The 23,534-nt window shown below is 35.9% G+C and overlaps 1 protein-coding gene across 10 annotated transcripts in view; it reads left to right on the forward strand.

Annotated features, from left to right (window-relative positions):
* NF1 (neurofibromin 1) overlaps positions 1-23,534 on the forward strand; it is a 273,767-nt gene that overhangs the window by 53,645 nt on the left and 196,588 nt on the right. For all 10 annotated transcript variants that reach the window (XM_077852082.1, XM_077852085.1, XM_077852077.1 and 7 more), the window contains 4 exons: positions 8,648-8,791; positions 10,644-10,727; positions 14,325-14,515; positions 21,065-21,171. In XM_077852082.1, coding sequence (XP_077708208.1) covers positions 8,648-8,791; positions 10,644-10,727; positions 14,325-14,515; positions 21,065-21,171 — 526 coding nt within the window. The remainder of the gene's footprint in view (positions 1-8,647; positions 8,792-10,643; positions 10,728-14,324; positions 14,516-21,064; positions 21,172-23,534) is intronic.

Here is a 23,534-nt window from a genome sequence, read left to right on the forward strand (position 1 = left end):
ATCCATTTAATTTAGGTTTATTCAATTTTTTTGGCATACAGTTATTCATAGCACTCTTTTTAAAATCTTTTTTTAGTTCCGTAGAATAATATACAATGTACCCACTTTTTTCTTTTAGTAATTTGAGTATTTATTTATTAAAGATTTAACTTATTTATTCATGAGAGGCATGCAGAGAGAGGCAGAGACATAGGCAGAGGGAGAAGCAGGCTTCCTTCATGGGAGCCTGATGCAGGACTCAATCCCAGGACCGCCAGATCACGACCTGAACCAAAGGCAGACACTCGACCACTGAGCCACCCAGATGCCCCTATTTATTCACATTTAATTAATTAATTAATTAAAAAATTTATTTATGATAGTCACACACACACAGAGAGAGAGAGAGAGAGAGAGACAGAGACATAGGCAGAGGGAGAAGCAGGCTCCATGCACTGGGAGCCCGACGTGGGACTTGATCCCGGATCTCCAGGATGCGCCCTGGGCCAAAGGCAGGTGCTAAACCGCTGTGCCACCCAGGGATCCCTATTCACTTTTAGAGAGAGAGAGAGAGAGAACACGAGGGTGAAGGGCGGGGCGGGGGAGGAGAGAAGCCGACTTACTGCTGAGTGTAGAGCCAGACATGAGGCTCAATCTCAGAATTTCAGGGTCTCAAGAATCAGATGCTCAACCAGCTGAGCCATCCAGGTGCCCACTCAAGACCTGAGTCTTCCTTTGTTTCCTTAGTCCATTTAGCCAAAGTTTTGTCAATTTTGTTGGTATTTTCAAAGGACCAACTTTGGTTTCATTGATTTTTTTTTCCCCTCCTTTTCTATTCTTATTTTGTTTATCTCTGCCCTAATATTTATTATTACCATTCTTCCAGATTTGGATTTCACTTGTTCTTCTTTTTCTAGTTCCTATGTTGTTAGATTGCTGATTTGGAATCTTCTTTGTTTTTTAAAGAAAACATTTTTAGCTTTCCCCGTTGCACTGCTTTCACTGCATCTCACAAGTTTTAGCATGTTGTGTTTACACTTTAATTTGTCAGTATATTCTAATTTCTCTTGTAATTTCTTCCTGAAACATTGGTTTAAAAGTGTATTGTTTGAAATAATCCAATTAAAATGGACAGAAGACATGAACAGACATTTCTCCAAAGAAGACATACAGATGGCCTTCAGACACAAGAAAGGATGCTCAACATTACTCACCATCAGGGAAATGCAAATTAAAGCCCCAATGAGATATCACCTCACAGCTGTCAGAGTGGCTAAAATCAACATCACAAGAAACAATAAGTGCTGGTGAGGATGTGGAAAGAAAGGAGCCCTGGTGCACTGCTTCTGGGAATGCAAGCTGGTGCAGGCACTGTGGAAGACAGTATGGAGGTTCCTCAAAAGTTAGAAATACCATGTGATCCAATAATTCACTCCTGAGTATTCACCCAAAGAAGACAAAAACACTAATCTGGAAAGATCTATGCACCCTAAATTTATTGCAGTATTATTTATTATTGTCAAGATATGGAAGCAACCCATGTCCATTGATAGATGAATGGATAAAGAAGTGCTGTACACACACACACACACACACACACACACACTGGAATACACTCAGCCATAAAAAAGAAAATCTTGCCATTTGCAACAACATGGTTGAAACTGGAGGGTATAATGTTAAGTGAAATAAATTGGTCAGAGAAAGACAAATACCATATGATTTCACTTGTATGTGGAATTTAGGAAACAAAATAAATAAGCAGAGAAAAAAAGACAAACCAAAAAACAGACTCTTAGATACAGAGAACAAATTGATGGTCACTAGAGGGGTGGTGAGTAGGGGGCATGGGTGAAATAGATGAGGAGGACACTTATTGTGATGACCCTGACTAATGTATAGAATTGTTGAGTCACTATATTCTATATCTAAAACTAATATAATGTTGTGTGTTAATTTACTGTATTTTTTTTTTTTCAGAAAGTGTATGGTTTCATTTCCACAATTTGGTGAATTTTCCAGTTTTACTTTTGTTACTAATTTCCAACTTCATTCCATTGTGGTCAGAGAAGATATGTTGTATTATACCTATTTTTAAAATCTATTGATGTGGGGCACCTGGGTGACTTAGTGGTTGAGCATCTGCCTTTGGCTCAGGTCATAATCCTGGGGTCCTGAGATTGAGTCCTGCATCAGGCTCCCATCCCAGAGGGAGCCTGCTTCTCCCTCTGCCTATGTCTCTACTTTTCTCTCTATGTCTCTTATGAATAAATAAATAAAATATTTTTTAAAAGTCTATTGAGATGTAATTTTTTGGTCTATTTGTGGTCATCCTGGAAAATATACCACATGTACTTGAGAAGAATGTGTATTCTGTTGTTTGGTAGAATGTTCTATGATGTATGTTGGGTCTACTTGGCTTATTGTGTTGTTTAAGTCATTTATTTTCTTATCTTTCTGTTTTCTCCATTATTTTGAGTGGGGTATTGAAGTCTCCAACTGTGATTGTAAAACTAGTTTTCCCTTTAATTCTGTCAATTTTTGCTTATATTTTGTAATCTGTCATTAGGTATGTAAATGTTTATTTACATCTCCTTGGTGTACTGAACCTTTTATTAATAAATAATGTCCTTTATCATATAACTTTTTTTTTTGGTAATTTTATGGTTTTATTAACACAAATATTGCATACACATGAGCTGCCTATTCATTTTCTTGGCTGTGCAGCCTGGCATGGGGATTGGCAACTCTGATGGCCACCTTGGCTGCCCTTTCCACAATGGCTTTGCAATTCTTCGAGGAGACATTGTGAGCAATCTCTCCATAGTAAGATTTATTGCACATCAACAGCACTTCAAGCTCCGTGTCATTGTGAACCAGGAACTTCTGAAGCCCCTGGGCAGCATCGCTTTGTTTTCTTGTTGCTCCCATACCCAATATTGGGCATGAAGATCTGGCCTTTGAGTTTTCTGTGCATCCTGTTGTCAATGCCTGGTTTCTGCCAGTTGTGCTTAATTTTGATATATCTAACTGATGCCAGATGAGCTTCTTGGTCCTCTTTTTAACGATGTTGGGCTTCACCAGTGGTCTGAGTGTGGCTGTGATGTCCAGAAGGAGTCGGCTGCCACCTCTGTAGGCAGCAAGGAGGAAGAGAGGGGAAGGTCCTCATAACTTGTTTTTATTTAATGTCAGTTTTGTCTGATTATTTGTATAGGTAATCCTGTTCTCTTTGGTAGAGTTGGCATGGAATATCTTTTTCTACTCTTTCACTCTCAACTCATTTGTGTCTTTAGATCTCAAGTGACTCTCCTGTATAGGTAGTGTGTAGGTGGGTCATGTGTTTTTATTTATTTTGCCAATCTCTGTCTTCTGACTGAGAATTTAATCCATTTATATTTAAAGTAGTTACTGATAAAGGTTTTACTACTGTCATTGTACTGTTGGTTCCCCTATGCCCTATAGCTTTGTTTGGCCCTCATTTTCTGCATTATTGTCATTTCTGTTTATTTTTTTGCAGTGAAATGTTTAAATTCCTTTCTTATTTCCTTTTTGTGTACTCTACAGCTATTTTGTTTGTGGTTACCATGGAGATTACATTTAACATTCTAATGTTACAACACTCTCATTTGAATTTATACTTAATTCTGAGTTTTGACATTTAAATGGCATATATTTATGTAACCATCAACATGGTCAAGATAAAAGAGTTTTCAATGCTCAGAAAATTCCCTCATGCCCCCTTGGCCAGCAGAGGAGGTAGTGGCAAATCTTGAGGGCAACATCTATTGTCTTGCAGGGGAGGAGCCTTTGAATTGTCTTGAAACAAGTTTGGGGAGTGCCTCCTCTTAGAAAGCAGTGATGGGCCACTACTTTAGACTAAGAGGATTCAGGGGAACCTGGAAGTAGGAGATTTTGGGGTCCACAGCCCACTTGTTTCCATTATGTTTGTCAGAGTCTTAATTGTTTCCCCTCGGGGCTCTGGCCTTGGCTTAGCCAGAATTTAACCTTTGAAGCCTAGCAATGCTGATAATTAAGTGTAAGCCTGGTTCTCCCTCTGCCTGTGTCTCTGCCTCTGTCTCTCATGAATAAATAAAATCTTTAAAAAAAAAATTAAGAGTTGGTTCTGGTCCTTAGGTTTCTCTGTCTTCCTGCTGTAAGAGAGACCATCTTTATATGCCTCTACAGAGACCTTTTGGCTTTCATGCTTAGTTTCTGATTGGCAACATGTTTTTTTTTTTTTTTTTTTTTCCCCCAGAGAGCAAAGATTTTAGTCATATTCTTTCCAATTTCATTGATTGTAGTTACTGTTTTTCCTCCATTGCCAGCTTTAAAATCCCATCTTAGCATCTGCAGCCAGCTGCCCTGGCAGCCTAGTGCAGGATGTTCACTAAGATGTTCCTTTGGGATCAGCACCTGGGAGGAGGGAGGATTGGGCAAATGCAGAATTCATGGTGTAATGTAAGTCCAGCATTAGCCTTGGCCATCCCTTTTTGGGAGCTCTGGTGCTAGAATTGGCCCTTTTGAGTTGCTCAGAATTTGGCTTAGATGCTTAGGCCTTTTAGTTTTTATTTTTTTATTTTTTTAAAAATATTTTTATTTATTTTTTAAAATTTATTTATTTATTTATGATAGTCATACAGAGAGAGAGAGAGAGAGAGGCAGAGACACAGGCAGAGGGAGAAGCAGGCTCCATGCACCAGGAGCCCGACGTGGGATTCGATCCTGGGTCTCCAGGATCGTGCCCTGGGCCAAAGGCAGGTGCCAAACCGCTGTGCCACCCAGGGATCCCTGCTTAGGCCTTTATATTGCCACATCAGTTTGTCATTGGATGAGGGCTACCCAGGAAGGGTTTGACCTTGGGTAGGGTCATTCTCTGAAAGTGAGGCAATCCCTGAAGGATAGAGCATTTCTAGCAGTTAAGGAAACAAATTCTTCCCTGAAGGGGAGCTGGGCAATATCTCAGCATCTACTACAATTCCTCTGTATCCACTAAGAGTGCTTATCTTTATTACTACCTTGCTTTTCCTAGATCTGGGTTTCATTTGTTGCAAAATTTTAGTTTTCTAGTCTCATTATGAACACAAAGATTTAAATGCATATATTTGACAAACTTTCTGTTGATTTAAACATATAGAAAGATGCGCAAATGTATGTAAATATACAACTTAATAAATGTTGATAGTGTCAACACACCAGTGTAACTAGTATAATCCTAGCAGTCCTTCCTTCTGCGTTTCCTTCTAGTCATTACCTGTTCTTTCCAGGGGTCTCTACTATCCTGACTTGAATTTATCATGTGTTTGAAATTTGTGTAACATAACATAATCATAGAGTAAGTGATACTTTGTTATGACTTCACTCATTTGTGAAATTAAGCTTATAGTTGTAAGTCATTTATTTTAATTGCTGTATAGTTTTTCTTTGAGTATACAGCTTTTTAAAAAACAAATTCTGCTACTGCTAGACACTTGACATGTTTTCAGTTTATGAAAGTGCTGTTATAAACATTTTTGTACACATCTTTTGAGGGATGCATATACATATTTCTTTTTGGTGTATATATATACCTAGTGAAATTGCTAAGAATGTAAATATCCCATTTTAGTAGATAATGTGAGGTATTTTTTTCAAAATAATACCAGATTTACACTCCTACTAGTGATGTTTGAATTCTAGTTGCTGGGTGCCTGGCTGGCTCCATTGAAAGAGTGTGTGACTTTTGAGTTCAGGGTTGTGGGTTAGAGCTCCACATTGAGTGTGGAGATTACTTAAATAAATAAACTTTAAAAAAAAGTTCCAGTTGCTGCAGTTTGCCCCTGTTTATGTAGGATGTAGCCCTTGGAGCTTATAGTTGAAAGCAGGGTGTATTTTTAGCCTCCCAGCAGGTTCTGAACTCTAATCTTTTGTCTTCCTGAGGTTATGAGACTTTGAAATGCTGCTTTGCTTTTCAGAAGTTTTTGTCTGAGCTTTTATTTTTATTTATTTTTTTTTTTAAAGATTTTTATTTATTCATGAGAGAGAGAGAGAGAGAGGTGGAGAAGCAGGCTCCATGCAGGGAGCCAGATGTGGGACTTGATCCTGGGTCTCCAGAATCAGGCCCTGGGCTGAAGGCGGTGCTAAACTGCTGAGCCACCCGGGCTGCCCTTGGCTGAGCCTTTAAACCTTTTCAGTCAGTCCTGCATTGGAGGCCCCATCATATCTTCAGTTTTGTCACTTTAGCCCTCAGTGTCAACCCATGTCTTGGATGGTTTCTCTTTCCTTCAACAGAGGTACCTTACTTGGAACATGACTTTTTGGCACACTTTCGTTTTTTGTTGCAATGTTATTCTGTCTCTTATTCTTTTTCTTTGTAATAACTTCACATATAAAGTGACCATATTCTTTGTTGTTGTTGCTCATTTTTAAGGGGGGAGGGGCAGAGGGAGAGGAAGAGAGAGAGAGAATCTGAAGCAGGTTCCAAACCTGGTTTGGAGCCCAACACGTGGGGCTCAATCCCAAGACCCTGAGATCATGATCTGAACTGAAATCAAGAGTGAGATGCTTAATTGTTTGAACCACCCAGGCGCCCCTGCTGTTGCTTATTTCTTTGTGAAATTAGTTTCCCTGAATTGGTGGGAGGGAAATGTGAGCCAGGATAGCTTTTTATCTTCATGGCTCTAGAGTTCTTCTGTTACTTTCATGAAATTAAACACATCATCTCATCCTTTTTGAGCTTTTGTAGCTTTTGTCCTCTTTTCCACCTTTATCTGGGCCTTCTTCCTTTGTTCCTGTTGTCTAGTGTGAAGTGAATCTCAGCAATTTCTCCTTAGTGTGAGCTTCATCCTAAAAGAGGTTACTGCTGCAGTTGGTTAGCTTAGAACTGTGCTGCTCAGTGGTGTCCAATAGCTACTTACATTTAAGTAAATTAAATGGAACTTAACATTTAATTCCTCATCTGCATTAGCCTTGTAACAAGTGCCTTGTAATAGCACTTGGAATGTGCTTAACTGTCTGCATTAGCCTTGTAATAGCACACGTGGCTATGGCTATGGTACGGCTATGGTATTGAGCTTGTTGAAATAGTATAATATCACTGCAGAAAGTTCTGTTAGACAGTGGTGGTTTGAAATGTACTCTGTTCTCTTTAAGCATTATTGTAGACCTTTTGTACTGGTGTGCAAATGGCAATATACAAAAAACCTCTTGTGTTTCAGCTAATGTCCGTCCTTCCTTCCTTCCTTCCTTCCTTCCTTCCTTCCTTCCTTCCTTCCTTCCTTCCCTCCTTCCTTCCTTCCTTCCATCTGTCCCTCAGCTAATGTTCTTAAGTTGGCCTATTGTACTTTTCATTGAGAATGGAGTAGAATTTTGGGATTTTTCTCTTGTCAGATCCATTCTACTTCCCTCTGCTTTCTTTTGCAGAGATGCTTATACCACACCAGTTTTGTAGATGAAGTGGTTTGTTCCTATTTGCTTGTATTTTTGGGCTTTGTTGGTGCCTTGTCCCCTGCTTTACTGAGTTCACTTATTCAGATGCTAATTGCATCTGGAAGTACCCTCAGAAACACACCCAGGAATAATGTTTAGCCAAATTATCTGTACATCCTAAGATCCAGTCAAGTTAACCCATAAAATTAACCATTACAGAGTGAGTTGGGGAGATTTACAAGCTACATTGTATCCATTGCCTTCTTCTAAAATTCTCATTTCATAGGTCTTTCAGTTTTTTTCCCCCTTCATAACCATTAAAATTAACAGAATTCTGTAGCTCCTGTTCTGCCGCTCCCAAACCCTAAAAATGCTTCCCTCTTTTATTTAATGTTTATTATCAAATCAGTTACCTATTATTAACTGACTAGGCAAACTTGGGCATGCCACTTAGTCTTTTTCCAGTTTTGATTGCACCATTTAAAAAATGAGAATGCTGGACTTAGGTCTGTTTTTTCCACAGAGGAACCTCACAAGTGTTCTCTCTTCGCATTAGCAGGATCTAATATTTAAACGATAGATATATTCATGATGCTATTAAATACAAAATGCTACTTTTGAACTGAGTAGAGGTGAACTTCTTAGCAGTGTGACTTAACTCATTCTCAGGTAAATGTAAATGTGGTCCCCTTAAAATATTTTTTTGCTCCCGAAACTGACCTGTTTGTTGTTCTGTAACTTCCTCAACTATGTACCTGAGAATGGTCATCTTACCTGAGTCAGTCTTACTGTGTTCATTCCAAGTGATACAGCTTGCTTATTTCTGAAAAATATGTAGTTATTTGCCATTATTAATTAGAGGTTGGGGCATAGATGTTGTTGGTATGTTGTTCTTTTAATGCTGGAGTTCAATGTATAAGGAAAAGAATTGTATGCATTTTATTGCATACATTCTCTGAAATAATTTTTAGCTACAAGGAAATAGCTCTGTTTCTGTGAGTCACCATCTCTTATGTAATACTGGGTAAAGTTTTAATTTTGTAGGTAGAGATTTATGACTTCTAGAAAGAAAGCTGCAAAAATTGAAATTTCAAGAGTTTTAGACATGCTGCAATTGCTAGTTTGTATTGAAAATTGGAGTTTGAGGTACAAACGTACATAACTGTGGCTGATAAAAATTTTCCTAAAATCTCATGAGTTTCAGTGAGAAATAGTTCTTTTTAGTCGTTTTCATGTATAAGCTAACATTTTCTTTTTCTCTTAGCTTCCAATAAAAACAGGACAGCAGAACACGCATACCAAAGTCAGTACTGAACACAACAAGGAATGTCTTATTAATATTTCCAAATACAAGTTTTCTTTGGTTATCAGCGGCCTCACCACTATCTTAAAGAATGTTAACAATATGGTGAGTATTTAGGTCATTGTTTTGTGGGGGAATTTGCTTTGGTTTGTTTTTTATTTAAAGACAGCAGATTATGAAGTATTGGAAAATCCTTTGCTGTGGGCTTTGGATATAAACATTCATCGTATTTTGTGGATATTTATCTTTCATTTTAGTTTTTGATTTTTTTCTCTTAAATACTTTGCTTATTTGTGACCCAGTCTTTTCTGTTATTTTTTGGAATTAGAATTTCATACACTTTAGGTCATATATGAATTGATTACATAGTAATCTATTAAAATCTTTTCCTTACCTGCTTCTTTGAATATTTACTTATTAGATTGTACAGTCCTTAGTAGACAACAAATAAAATTTGACCTTGTAGTGTTAAGATGTGAAATTACTTTTACGATGATACTGCTTTCTTTCCTCCTATAACCTGTGACAGATCCTGTAGTAGTTAGAGATCCTGTTGAAATGATTTTCCTCAATTAGCAATTTAAACAAGTAATTCCACTGTCAAAAGCTTGCAGTTGCCTTTATTCCTGTTTCACATTACCTAGAGTTCAAGTTACTCCAGCTATTCTGTCTCTGTACCTTTGAACATACCATTTGTCCTGGTTCTCAGGTGATTCCTTCCTCTTTGTCAATTCCTCCCTAAATTTTCCTTTACACTCAGTTCAAAACAGCTGATCTGGGTCTGGGTATTTCCTGATTAATTCCAAATTGCTCTTTCTGTCTTTAGCACTTATAACCACAATTTATATTGTTTGTTTTGAGCTATGAGACTGACTTCTGGTTGTAGATGATGAGAATCCTCTCATTTTTACAGTCACATCTTCAGTGCGTTTTTTTGTTTAATAACTTGGTTAGACAATGCCCGAAACTTAGAAAACTGACAAATTGGAGCTGTGGGCAGTGATTTGCCTTACAAAGAAATTTTTTCTTTTTTTTTTTTTTTTTTAATTTTTTTTAATTTTTATTTATTTATGATAGTCACAGAGAGAGAGAGAGGCAGAGACACAGGCAGAGGGAGAAGCAGGCTCCATGCACCGGGAGCCCGACGTGGGACTCGATCCCGGGTCTCCAGGATCGCGCCCTGGGCCAAAGGCAGGCGCTAAACCGCTGCGCCACCCAGGGATCCCAGAAATTTTTTCTTTATAGAAAAAATTTAAGATTTATCTGAAAACAGCAGGACTTCTTGTGAATATGTAAAGTGATATACATTTAAGGTTTTGTGGTGCTCTTCTGTTGCATAGTGTGTAGGGCATGGTGATAAGATTTTACTTATATAAATATGTGGTTGTGTTCCCAGTTAGATGAAAATATTTTATTATTTGTAACCTTTTCAAAAACAAAAACAAAAGCAATATTGTGATATTGGCATTCATTTAGTGCTTATTGAGTAAGCTTAATTGTGGAAACCATAGTTTCTTGTTGGTGGTAAATAACTTAGTATTAAATTTAAGAATAATAAATGCCTAAAATTCACTGTAATTGGTGTTACAGTAAGAATTGAGGCTTTGATTATTTCATGGTATTGAAGTAGGTTAAATGTTCAAGATTTCTGGTTAAGATCTGTATGTATATCTAAATCCTATATATTTTAAAAGTATAAACCAAAGTTATTTTCTTTTATTGTATAAGGCTAATGGCAGACTATAATAAATGCCAGCATTTTTGTTTGCCTGGGAATTTATTTGAGCATTAAGATAAAATCAGAAACAATACATTTAAATATAGTCTAATCTGGGAGATAAAATGGAAGAACTTGATTTTTTTTTTCTTAATCCTTAGTCTCTCACTTTTCAGATGTGTGCTGGTTTGTAGTAGAGTAATAGCCAACTTATAGTGTTCTGAATATCTTTTCTTTTAGAGAATATTTGGAGAAGCTGCTGAAAAAAATTTATATCTCTCTCAGTTGATTATATTGGATACACTGGAAAAATGTCTTGCTGGGGTAAGTAAATCTAAAATAGGCAGATTTTATGAAGTCAGTTTTGAGAATGATCTGATGTACCAAAGTATAGATGTGGACAAGAAAAGTCGTGCAGAGTTTTTTGGTCTAAGACATGAATATAAATTTTGTTAACAAAACTAACTGTAGATGAGTTTTCAAGAGAAAATTATTTTCTTATATTTTGTAAATTAAATAGATACTATATTTACTTATAAAGTGTTAAGCTTGAGCCACATGTCTCTGTCTCAGGTTGTTTAGAAAAGATTTTTATGAAAAAAGCCACTATTTGATTTAATTGCTCCAAATATTGTTAGGCCTGTGGCATTGCTTAACTGTGAAAAAACATGCTGCAAAAGACCATGAGTAATCTTGTTTGCCCCAGACCATTTTAATATTTTACTTTTCAAACCTATATAAAAGGGAACTTTAAAAAATTACAATTGTAACTATTACTGATAGATTCTACCTTAAGAACACTTGTTATGTGTAAGTTATGAACATACAAGATAGGTATGCAGAGGAATAAATACAAAACTTCTTTCTTAGGGTTCCTCTAAATAGTTATTTCAGTATGTTTCAACTATGACTTAATTAGAATTTTTTAAAGAATATTTTTGTTGTATAACGCAAGGTGTTTCTATGCTTCGACAGCCTTAACTCTTAATGGAACATGGTAGGAGTTTATGTAAATATATAAATTTTATATCTTCATTTTAAAGATCTGTCTATTCATGATATATTAGTTACTATGTTCTCTCTTCCTTTGGCACATGTTTTGCTTTTATTTAGAATTGCTTCTGTCTTCAACGTGTCACAGTTGTTTTCTATAGTAACCATAGATGGGCGGGACTTGGATATGAATATTGATTATGTGGTTGAGAAGAGAAGGAATGGTCAGTAGTGTTTGAGGAAGGGGAAAAATAATTACATTCACTCAACTATGTATCCTGGGGGAAGAGATAAATTTAAGACTATAGGCTACAAAACCTAAGCATAATGTTTTAAACTCTTTTTATTGACCCTTGGCCATATTCTAAAATTGTTAGACAGTGTTTATAAGTTTTCTACTTAAATTGAGGATGAGCTAGTTCTGTTTTTAGGTTGGTGCTTTCTTTTAATTTGTGATATGCTGTTGTTCATTTGTAAAGTGGAGTGAAAAACAAAAGTGCTGTAAAATAGGATGATGTAATTGTCATGGTGGACAGTTTTTAAACATCCTGAATCAGTTCTCTAGTATTTACAATCAAACCAACAAGACAACGAGTATATCAGCCATATCCATGTTTGAATGGAGGTAGGGTGGTTTATTGCCTCTGTCAATCCTATAGCTTTTCTCTATTAACATTTGTAAGTGAGAGGTAATGGTAAAAGTATTTTAGAGAATGATTAGTGATATTATTGGCCCCTGTTGGAGATAGCCTAACTGAAACTCTAATAAGTGGGCATGGTATAACTTATATAATGCATAAAATATATTATCTTGCTCTGTTCTATTGAAAATGTATGAATTTTTTTCATTGAATTTTCAGTTAAAAATGCTACTCATATTATCACATAATTGTGTTTTCTTGGATTGTGTTCAATGATTTTATGGTTGTCTGTTGATTTTCATTTTTAGATTGAAGTAAGTTGAGGTAGTTTAAGAAGAAGAAGTGAACTTACAAGTACATATTTATTAGTAGTTGAAATAGCTAAATGAGAATGATCAAATATTTACCAGTATCATGCTACAAGTAAAACTTTGTAGAATTTGAGGAATCTTTGTTCCTGCATATATAACCATTATTTAAAAGATTGAACACTTCTGTAATTTTTGCATGTTTATTAATTGGAGTTTCAGCATTTCTATTGTTGGATTGGCCTATAAGATACAGGCATTGCCACTTGAATTTTGCAGGTTTTTGTGACATGTGTTTATTTGCTTTCTGTATATTTCAGTGTATTTACATCTGAAAGCACTTGGATTGCACTTATAGAATCAAGCATAGTACAGAATTACATAAATATTTTATTCTTTGTCATCATGCTTGGTATTACCAAAATTGTCATTCATACACAAATATTTAGCTGTTAGGTGATATATTGATGTGGAACAGTGTATCTACAGGATAGCTCATCCATTGGTTATTTTGTTAATTGTAGGGAAAAGATTTATTTTATAAAGTAGAAATCTTAATGTTAACAGCAGTTATCAAGCTCGGTATGCCATTAACATTGGGACCACCTGGCATTATGTACTCCTGATGTGAGATAATATGAATTACACTGCATTATCTGAAGTGTTTAACCTGAATTTATAATCAGGCCATTAGATTTAGGTTTCAGCTACAGAAAATACATTAACTACAAGAAAAAGTTAAGTTACACTACTAAGAAATAACCAATAATATGAACATTTTGTAAGGCCCATTTTCTTAAAAAAGTCAATGTTAGAGAAAGTAAAAATTATGTATATGGAGTATTGGGGGTAGAGGTTGTTTTGAATAAAGAGACTAAAGGAATCATGCTACAATCATCTGAACCTTCTGTGGATCCTGATTGAATTAAAAAGAAGTTATGAGGGCACCTGGATGGCTCAGTCCATTAAGCATCTGCCCTTGGCTCAGGTCATGATTCCAGATCTATTAGGCTCCCTGCTCAGTGGGGAGCCTGCTTCTTCCTTTCCTCCTCACTCGTGTTCTCTGTTACTAGCTCTTTTCTGTCTCAAATAAATAAAAATCTTAAAAGTTATGAAAGATATTTTGGGGGCAGTTGGGGAAGTTTGAATATAGATTATTAGCTGATGTAAGGGGAATTGCTTTTTTTTATGTGGTGATTATATCAAAGTCATATTAGAGAATTTCCTTATTTTTATTTTCTAAAGATTTTATTTATTTTAAAGAGAGTTGTGTGCACATGCAAAGGAGGGGAGAAGTAAAGGGAAAGGGAGTGGGACAAGCGGACTGTGCGTTGGGTGCAGAGCCTTTTGGGCTCTATCTCGTGACCCTGAAATCATGTCCTGAGCTGAAATCAAGGTCAGCCAGCCACCCAGGCACCCCAAGAATGTCCTTATTTTTAAGAGATGATGAAGTACCTATGGATGAAATATGTTATTTTGAAATGGCTCAACAACAACAACAACAAAAAATTAAGCTGTTTTGGTCAGTGGTCAGTCCACTCAGAGTCAGGTATGATTGTCCTTCCAGGATTTTATTTGAATTTGAGACAGATGACACAATGCACTCACAAATGAATATGAGTAAAGTTTATTTGGAACTCACAACAAACTTGAGACTCCTAGGAGTGGAAAGGCTTATAGGGAGTTGATGAACAGGGAATGAACGGTGGTGGTGGTGGTGGAGGAGGAGGATGCTGCTAGAGAGGATGGATTGGTTGGGGGCTGGGTTTATTGTGATTAAGAGGTGAAAGATGGGGAAAAAAAGGTAAAAAAAGGAACCATCCAAACACAATGAAATAATTGTTGAATGTAGATGATGACTACATGAATGTTCATTATTCTATTTCAATTCTTAGGTCTGTTTGAAAATTTTCATAACTAAAAATCTTTACATGTAAATTTAAGAAAGTTTTAGAATTCTGTGATTATTTCTATTGCAGCAACCAAAGGACACGATGAGATTAGATGAAACAATGCTGGTCAAACAGTTGCTGCCGGAAATCTGCCATTTTCTTCATACCTGTCGTGAAGGAAACCAACATGCTGCTGAACTTCGGAATTCCGCCTCTGGGGTTTTATTTTCTCTCAGCTGCAACAACTTCAATGCAGTGTTTAGTCGCATTTCTACCAGGTTAGTGTGTAAATCTACATAGAACTGTTGTTAAGTAATATAATTTTAGAAGTCTTTCTTTTGTCCACATAAAAATAAAAAGTTGACAGAAACAAATTTGACTTGGGCTTTTGTGTAAATTTTATACATTGATTTCTTTGACATTTTTATGCAATATTGTGATATTAATGTGTACAATTAAATGTGAGTACTGTTATGAAGTTAAAAGTCCAAATTTTAGAAAAATTATTATTCATGATCAGGTTTTTAACACTATTTTGAGTTTTTGGTTGAGCTTTTTAATATTATTCCTTTAAATGGAGTTAGCTAATCAGGTAGAATAATTGAGAAGAATAGTTGGAATTCTAATGACCTAATAGCTCTGTTCTTTATCACAAGATCCTGAGTTACCAAACAAAAACAAAACCTAGGGATATTGAAGCACAAGGAAGTGAGTAATTGCAAAGTAGACTTCTCCAGAAAGTAGACTGCGTTTTAAGTGTATGAACTCTAAAAGCTCCCATTTTTTGAGTATTTACAGCATGTGTTTATGCTGTTTTATCCACTTAGTATCTTTGAAATGTAGGTGATACTTCCCTCAGTTTACAGGTAAGCAAACTAATATCCAAAGAATTTATTAAGGCACTTTTTGAAATAATGGAGGGCCCCAAATTTTTAAGTCAGACTGGGTTTTAGAGTCTGTTAAATCCACTATACCGGGCTGCTACTCTATACTTTGATTTTAATCATATGTTTATGAAATCTTTTTTATGATATTTTTACTGTTGTGCTTTAAGTTTGTATGATAAATATGATTTTAGCTTTTATTGATGAGTAAAAATCATGTGATTGTCAGTTGTGATATGCAACAGGTGGGAAGAAATTGGTATATAGATAGTGCTATATAGAGTAGAATTATAACTCATGGTAGCAAGTAACTCTGGAACCTGCTCTGATGGGAATGGTTTGCCTATCTTGTGTAAGTAGAGTTAAATGGGTCCTTAATTATGACCAAGTAGGAAGTATAACATGAATCAGTGAATTAGTGAATCTAAGACTAATACAGAATATGGAAAAATAGCCCTCTTTGTTTATTGATACATCCTTCATCTTTTGACTTGTCTGTGTTGTGTGAACAGTGGACTTCCATTAGTCAGCTTTGTTCATTTTTCTGTTGTTTTCCAACAGGTGTGAATGAAAATATACATCTTAATTTGAGAGTTTGTGCTATAGAGTTTTGGGTGAATTGGTTAACTTCAGAATCCTGCCATCTTTTTAATTAAAAAAATGACATTTCTAGAGTCTTGATGCTAGACAACAATATTTTTCAATCCCTATCAGAACTGGTGCGAAAAAAATTAAATTTTGTTTAATGGTATAAATATGATTGATGCTGTTAGGTAATGTTTATACAATAGAACCGTATCTTCATGAAATCTTTTGAGTGATAACATTTTATATTCTGAGTAATATTAAACTAGTTGAAGTAGCAAGGTAACTGACACTTAGGGAATAGGAAGTGTGAAAATTATAAAAGACAAAACAAAAGACAAAAACATTTAAGTGACTACTACACCAGCTTACTATTTGAAATAATCTTACATTGATGGTAGAAAATTATCAGAATAATAAAATATTTTTAGGTCTATCCAAGCATGAGTTGCTTTATAAAACACAGCAAATGTGCCACCTTTTAAAAACTCTAGAAATTTTCCAGTCATCAAAGATTTCATTTTATACGATTTTACAGCATCAACACATGTAAATATAGACAACTTTTGTGTGTATACTGAACCTAGTTCACTGTTTCCAGAGAGAAGTATCTCCAGAATACAGGGGACAGACTGCTCAGAAATGGGATCTCTGAAATATGTTGCAGACAAATGCATTTCATGTAGCTTGTTCCAGAAATTGGAGCTGATCTTGTTAGAGGACCACTCACCTAAAAGGCTTAATGTAGATGTAGATATCCTATGACATTCCTGTCATAGCATTAGGTGACTTAAAATAATACAAGCGAGTAGAATGGCAGTTCTTTCTTTTTTTAATTTTTATTTTTAATTTAATTTTAATTTTTAAAAAAGATTTTATTATTTGCGAGAGGGGGAGACAGAGATAACAACAGAGATAGCAAGAGGAAGCATGAGCAAGGAGGAGAGGGAGAAGCAGACTCCCTGCTGAGCAGTGAGACTGCCACAGGGCCTGATCCTGGGACCCCAGGATCATGGACCTGAGCTGAAGGCATATACTTGACTGAGCCATCCATGCCCCATTTTTTTTTTGTAAGATTTTATTTGTTTCTTTGAGAGAGGTTGTGTGAGAGTGATAGAGCATGAGTGGAGGAGGGGGAAGGGGCCGAGTTAGAGGGAGAGGGAAAGGGAGAAGGAGACTCCTTGATCAGCAGGGACCCCAGGATCATGATCTGAGCCAAAGGCAGACACTTAACTGACTGAGCCACCCAAGCACCCCTAGAATGGCAGTTCTTTCTGAAGATTGATTTTATATCTGACATATATCTGACATAAATGAAAATTTACTCTGTGACTATTCTACCTGTCCACAAATATTTCTCTTTTAGGATTAACATTAGCTTTTGATATTTCTGGCCTTTGATGTTTTTTGGGGGAATATGGGCTTACAGACCTGAGCCAATGTTCTGTGGCTCATAGTATTCTTTTATGTAGAAGATGAGGAGCTATCTCCATAGAATTACTGTACAGGGGACGCCTGGGTGGCTCAGGGAGTGATCCTGGGGTCCTGGGATGGAGTCCAACATCGGGCTCTTTGTGTGGAGCCTTCCTCTCCCTCTGCCTGTGTCTCTGCCTTACTCTCTGTCATGAATAAATAAATAAAATCTTAAAAAAAAAAAAAGAATTACTATATAATTGTACTAGATCTAATTGTTTTGTAGTGGGAAGGCCCTGCAGAATATCTGATTTGACATATTACCAGAAGCCGAAGATTCAGTGATTTTTTTTTTTTTTAAAGATTTTATTTATTTATTCATGAGAGACACACAGAGAGAGGCAGAGACACAAGCAGAGGGAGAAGCAGGATCCCTGCAGGGAGTAGGATGTGGGACTCGATCCCAGGACCCTGGGATCATGCCCTGAGTCACAGGCAGACACTCAACCACTGAGTCACCCAGGTGCCCCAGATTCAGTGATTTTAAGAGTTCCTTTGATTCTTTTTTCCTCCTTTTTAGAGAAGGGGGAAAGGGGTATAAGGGAAGAGTGAAGTGGGGCAGGGCAGAGGGGGAGAGAGAGAATCTTAAGCAGATTATGCACAGTATGGAGCTGAACACAGGGCTTGATTTCAGAACCCTGAGATCATGACCTGAACTGAAATCAAGTCAGAACCTTGACTGACTGAGCCGTCCAGATGCCACAAAAGTTCTATTTGATTCTTTCATAGATCTACTGGATTTTTTTTTATGGTTTCTTATTCTTAATAGTTTTAAATTTTTTATATGGCTGTAATAATTTAGAACATACTTATTTAATATTTTCTTAAGATTGTTAAATAATCTCATATGCTTGTATGTGCCAATTCTCATTCATAGTGAATAGTTTCCTCTCTTTTGTAAACTTTGATTGCAAATTCATCTTTAATGCACATCTGTATTTTCTTTGGGAATCTCTTGTATCTTGGAACTGTGGGAGTGTCCTAGTGATGGTTTTTGCATTTGCTTTTACTAAGTGCCCAGCTCTGGCCTTTTTTTTTTTTTTTTTTTTTGGTTAATTTCTCGTTCCTAGATTGTATGGATAGTATAAATGTGGACTTCAAATCCATATAAAGTAACAGCCCTGGGTGACTTTTTCCCCTACCCAAAACAGCCAGAGCAGACATACATCTTATGCTAGTAGGTTTTTTTTTCTCCTTCTACTCTTCTCATTCTGTCTCTCTCTGTGCGACTTTCTTTTAAGGAATTGCATAGTTCTAGTTCTTGTTAGTCGTGTGTTTTTTGTTTTTTGTTTTGTTTTGTTTTGTTTTGTTTTTGTAGGGCCGCATTTCCACCCTCTGCGTTATTGGGGTATAAGGCTTTATATCTAGTCCCATGTAGATGTTAACCTCAAACCCCTAGGTTAAGGAGAGGAAAAAACCTAGCTCTTGTGCTTCCTTTGTTGCAAGTTCAGACCATGTCTTCAAAACCATCTCTGGTTTTCAGGTTCCTCTTCATTTCTGTACCTGGGTAGATGGGTGGTGTTTGTTTTCTTTTTTTTTTTTAATTTTAAAAATTTTTAAAAGATTTTATTTATTTATTCATGAGAGACACAGAGAGAAAGGCAAAGACATAGGCAGAGGGAGAAGCAGGCTCCCTGCCGAAAGCCTGATGGGGACTTGATCCCAAGACCCTGGGATCACAACCTGAACCAAAGGCAGACCCTCAACCACTAAACTACCCAGGTGCCCTTTTTTTCCTCTATTTAGAGAGAGAGTGAGAAAGGCAGGGAGGGGCAGAGGGAGAGAAAGAAACTCAGGCAGACTCCCCATTGAGTGCAGAGTCTGAGATAGGGGGCTTGATCTCACCACCCTGAGATCATGACCTGAGCTGAAATCAAGAGTTGGATACTTAACTGACTGAGCCACCCAAGCACTTTTATTTTATTTCTATACGTTTTAAATACCTTTTTTTGTGGTTCAGTTTACCTGGTCTTTCTAGATGTTTTATTTTATTTATTTTTTAAAAAGATTTTATTTATTCATAAGTGATACAGAGAGAGAGAGAGAGAGAGGAGCAGAGACATAGGGGGGCAGAGGGAGAAGCAGGGTCCATGCCAGGAGCCCGATGTGGGACTCGATCCCAGGACTCCAGGATCACGCCCTGGGCCAAAGGCAGGCCCTAAACCGCTGAGCCACCTAGGGAGGACCCCCTTTCTAGATGTTTTAATAAGTTTTCCACTTCTTTTGCTCCAACTGTCCTTTGATTGCTATGCTTTGGAAATGATGTTTCAGCCTCACAAAATACCCCTTCCCTATGGAAATACTGGACTGTTAAAATGATTAAACTTCTATTTTTCAAAAATGCCCACAAGAATCAGCTTCTCAAAAGTTGGTTTTGCTGATTTATTAAGTTGTTTTTCCGAAGGAATCATATTCCGTATTTCCTAGGCTTTTTGCAGCAGCTGTGGAATTTTTAGTATGTAAGTCAATATTGAGGACCTTGTCATTCCCAGTGTGAGCTGCTAAGCCTTCTCACCCTGATGATATGAAGAGCTTTAGTGTAAGTGCTTAGACTAATTTAATTTTATTTTATTTTTTATTTATTTATTTTTTTTCTTAGACTAATTTTAATGTTAGCTGTACATCTGCAGGCTAAAATGAGTGAAAAAGGAACTTGAGAAGGAAGAAGTTGAATCAATTTCATTTTTAGCAACTGAAGATTTAATATGGTTAATGTCAGTTTTAGACTACATTAAATTGGTATAATTCGGGTTGGCTGGGTGGCTCAGTGGTTGAGCGTCTGCCTTTGGCTCAGGGTCTGATCCCAGTTCAGGGATTGAGTCCTACGTCAGGATTGCTGTGAGGAGCCTCCTTCTCCCTCTGCCTATGTCTCTGTCTCTCATAAATCAATAAATAAGATCTTTAAGAAAAAAATGGCTATAACCCAAGTTAATATTATGGCTAAGATTTTGTAGATTATGCTTTTCACCATATCTGTCTCTCTTTGCATTTGTAAACATTAATAATTCCATTCATCTGCTTACATTTTTAATATCTATTAATTGAAGTAACGAATATGCCTCATTAGGAAGCACAGTTCAATAGATTAACAATACCAACTTTTGAAAAGCTGACTTCTATCGCTTCAAGCCTTTTGGCTAAGATCAAGTGAAAAGCTGACTTCTGTGGTTGTTAATGAAAAATGGAGGAAAAATTGTATTCAGACTTAAGTGAATTTTTTTATTAGTTAAAAAATATTTTTTTACATGTTAAATTTTTCTACATTTGTGATAGCTTCATATTTAATCAAAGGGAAATTCAGGGTTTAGAAAGATCTTGCCTTTATAAAATAAGTTCTATTGTGAGGGAGGGACATTAATCAAATAATCACATAAACGTACAGATTGTGAAAAGTGTAAGGAGTAAAAGGCTTACTCATTTTTTTCAGTATGAAGTAAATGAATCCTGTAAATGTAGATAAAATGTCATTTATGTTTCTGAAGTCTAGTTGATGTAATCAGAAGTTAATAAGTGTTTTCATTACAGAAAAATTTCAAAAAATACACATAGCACAGAGACTAGTATATCATACTTACACGTCTTTCTACTTCAGTAGTTCTCTGCATGCTGTGATTTTGTTGTTGTTTAGATAAAAATTATATATATATTTAAGGCATATAGCATGACTTATGTATGCACAGTGAAATCTACTGAATTATCTTGGTTTCTGTCATCGTATCCCCTGAATTAGCAAGGTACCTTTAAATTTTATAATAAATATTTATTGTTTTATTTTTATACGTATATTTTTTCTAAAAAAATTAATCACTGGGATGAGAAGAATCTGTTCAGTTCAGAATTTTGAACTTTCCTTAAGATAAATTAGTTTTGGTTTTTACTTTTCAGGTTACAGGAATTGACGGTTTGTTCAGAAGACAATGTTGATGTTCATGATATAGAATTGTTACAGTATATCAATGTGGATTGTGCAAAATTAAAACGACTTCTAAAGGGTAAGTTTATTTTTTTATTTTTTATTTTTTTTAAAGGGTAAGTTTAAATGTATGATATGTCTGAAACTAATGACTGATTGAAAAACCAGTGTTTTCGGTGTATGAATTGTACCAATTGTGTTGAACTAGAATATCAAAGTGGATTTTATAATGCAAGTGTCCTTGTGAAATAGACAATAATGCTTAATGGTTCAACAATATTTAAGCCCTTGAAAACAAAAAAAATAGTGAGCATCTTAAATCTTGGCAATGGAAATTTTGTTCAACTGCAAGTTTTGTTTTAGCAAAGAGAACATACAGGTACTGTTACCTAATTTGTCTAGAATTTCATTTCTTAAGGATAGTTATAGGTTATAGAAGTTACCTGTTTAGCTGTTCTATTGCTAAAAGCAGAGTTAGCAGGATATCAAAGTTTCATAGAATGGAACCAGAAGATTGTGATTTTATGATAAGAGGAGGAATTGAGACAAGCATCTCATTTCTGACATTTGTGTTTTCAGATCTTTTACTGTCTTCCTGATTGACTTTGCAGCATTACAAAGCCTCTTACCTTTTCAGTGAATGTTTCAGTTATAATCCCATCTGGGGACATTATAATGCTTAGATTTATTTATTTCAGAGAGCAAGAGAGTGGAGGTGGGGAAGGGAGGGGGAAAGGTGGAGGGAAAGGGAGAGGGAAACCAAAGCAGACTCCTCACATGGCCTTAATCCCACGACCCAAGATGATGACCCCAGCCAAAACCAAGAGTTGGACATCTAACTGACTGTGCCACCCAAGCACCTATTAATATGTGATTTTAAAGCTTTGGAAAATGCTTTGATTATTATCTTGATTAAAATAAAGTCACAATGAATTGAGAATATTTGTGGTAAACATGAAAATATTAATATAAATCAAGTATCAGTGAGCATTATTGAGTATAAATACCTAAATTCATTTCACAAAAATTGTTTTTTTTGGTTTTGTGTATTATTGGATCCTGGCTAATTTAAGTGTGAAACCTTATAGTATGTGATGTACACTTTTTACACTTTTTAAATTTTACTTTGTATATTGATTAAGGAATTATGAAAAATGATTTTAGTGTCTGACTTAAAAGAAGATTTAGTTGAGAAACTCAACAGTTTTGCAGTGTAATTGTCAAAATACCTTGTTTATAGTTTTTTTTTAACACTTGCTTTAAACTCAATAATTGTTTCCCTAGAGATGTGTAAAAAAGACTATGTAGATCAGTGCTATAAGGTTGTGTTCTATTTCTTTACCCATTTTAAGTCATTGCCATTATGATCAAGCAACAATTAAATCACTTTCAGTAACTTTAATAAAGAAGTAAAATGGATCATTTTAGCTACTGTAAGTGGACAGCAATTGTTTTAGACTATAATAAACCACAACTTAGGTCACAGTTAAAATTTTAAGATCTTAGTATTTATCATTAAACATTAAGATAAGAATGATAAAATTTAGAGATTTTCTCTTGTGTATAAAATCTAATAAATATAAGTGTTTTGTGATTTTTCATGTCTGTTTAGTGACATTTCAGAAATAAACCTAGTCCCAGTTGCGCATGAGTAGGTACTTCTGTAAAACATCAGGTTTCAGGATGCATGGGTGGCTCAGTCGGTTAAGCATCTGTCTGCCTTTGGCTTAAGTCATGATCTCAGGGTCCTGGAATGGAGCCTGGCATCAGGCTCCCTGCTCAGTGGGGAGCCTGCTTCTCTGTCTCCCACTCCCTCTGCTTGTGCTCTTTCTCACTCTGTCAAATAAATGAATAAAATCTTTTTAAAAAAATAAGTTCTTTTAAAGAAATTTAATCTAATAATTAAATGGTTCTCCATGCCAAATAAGAGAAATTAAATGTGTAAATAAATGTCTCTTTTTATTGTGGTAAGTCATTCCCATTGAATATAGCCCCCTCATGAACATAAATTTAGAGTATAACTGATAAATGTGTAAAGTATAAAAAAGCCAGTATTATCTAGGCCAGCAAAAGATGGCTGTAGGTGACAATGGTGAAAGGAGTGGAAGCTTCCTGTAATATGAATAGTAAAATTAGTAGTGTGTTTTATTTTTTATTATTTATTTAAAAATATTTTATATATTTATTCATGAGAGACAGAGAGAGGCAGAGACATAGGCAGAGAGAGAAGCAGGCTCCCTGCAGGGAGCCTGATGCGAGACTCGATCCCCAGACCTGGGATCACGCCCTGAGCTGAAGGCATATGCTCAACCACTGAGCCACCCAGGTATCCCAGTAATGTGTTTGAAATTTACTTTAAATTTACAGCATTGTTAAGAAACTGTGTGCAAGAAACCATACTAAGTACTAGGTTTACAAAGAGCAAAACAAAACAAAACAAAA

Source organism: Canis aureus, chromosome 16 (assembly GCF_053574225.1).
Source record: "Canis aureus isolate CA01 chromosome 16, VMU_Caureus_v.1.0, whole genome shotgun sequence".
Taxonomy (NCBI): Eukaryota; Metazoa; Chordata; class Mammalia; order Carnivora; family Canidae; genus Canis; species Canis aureus.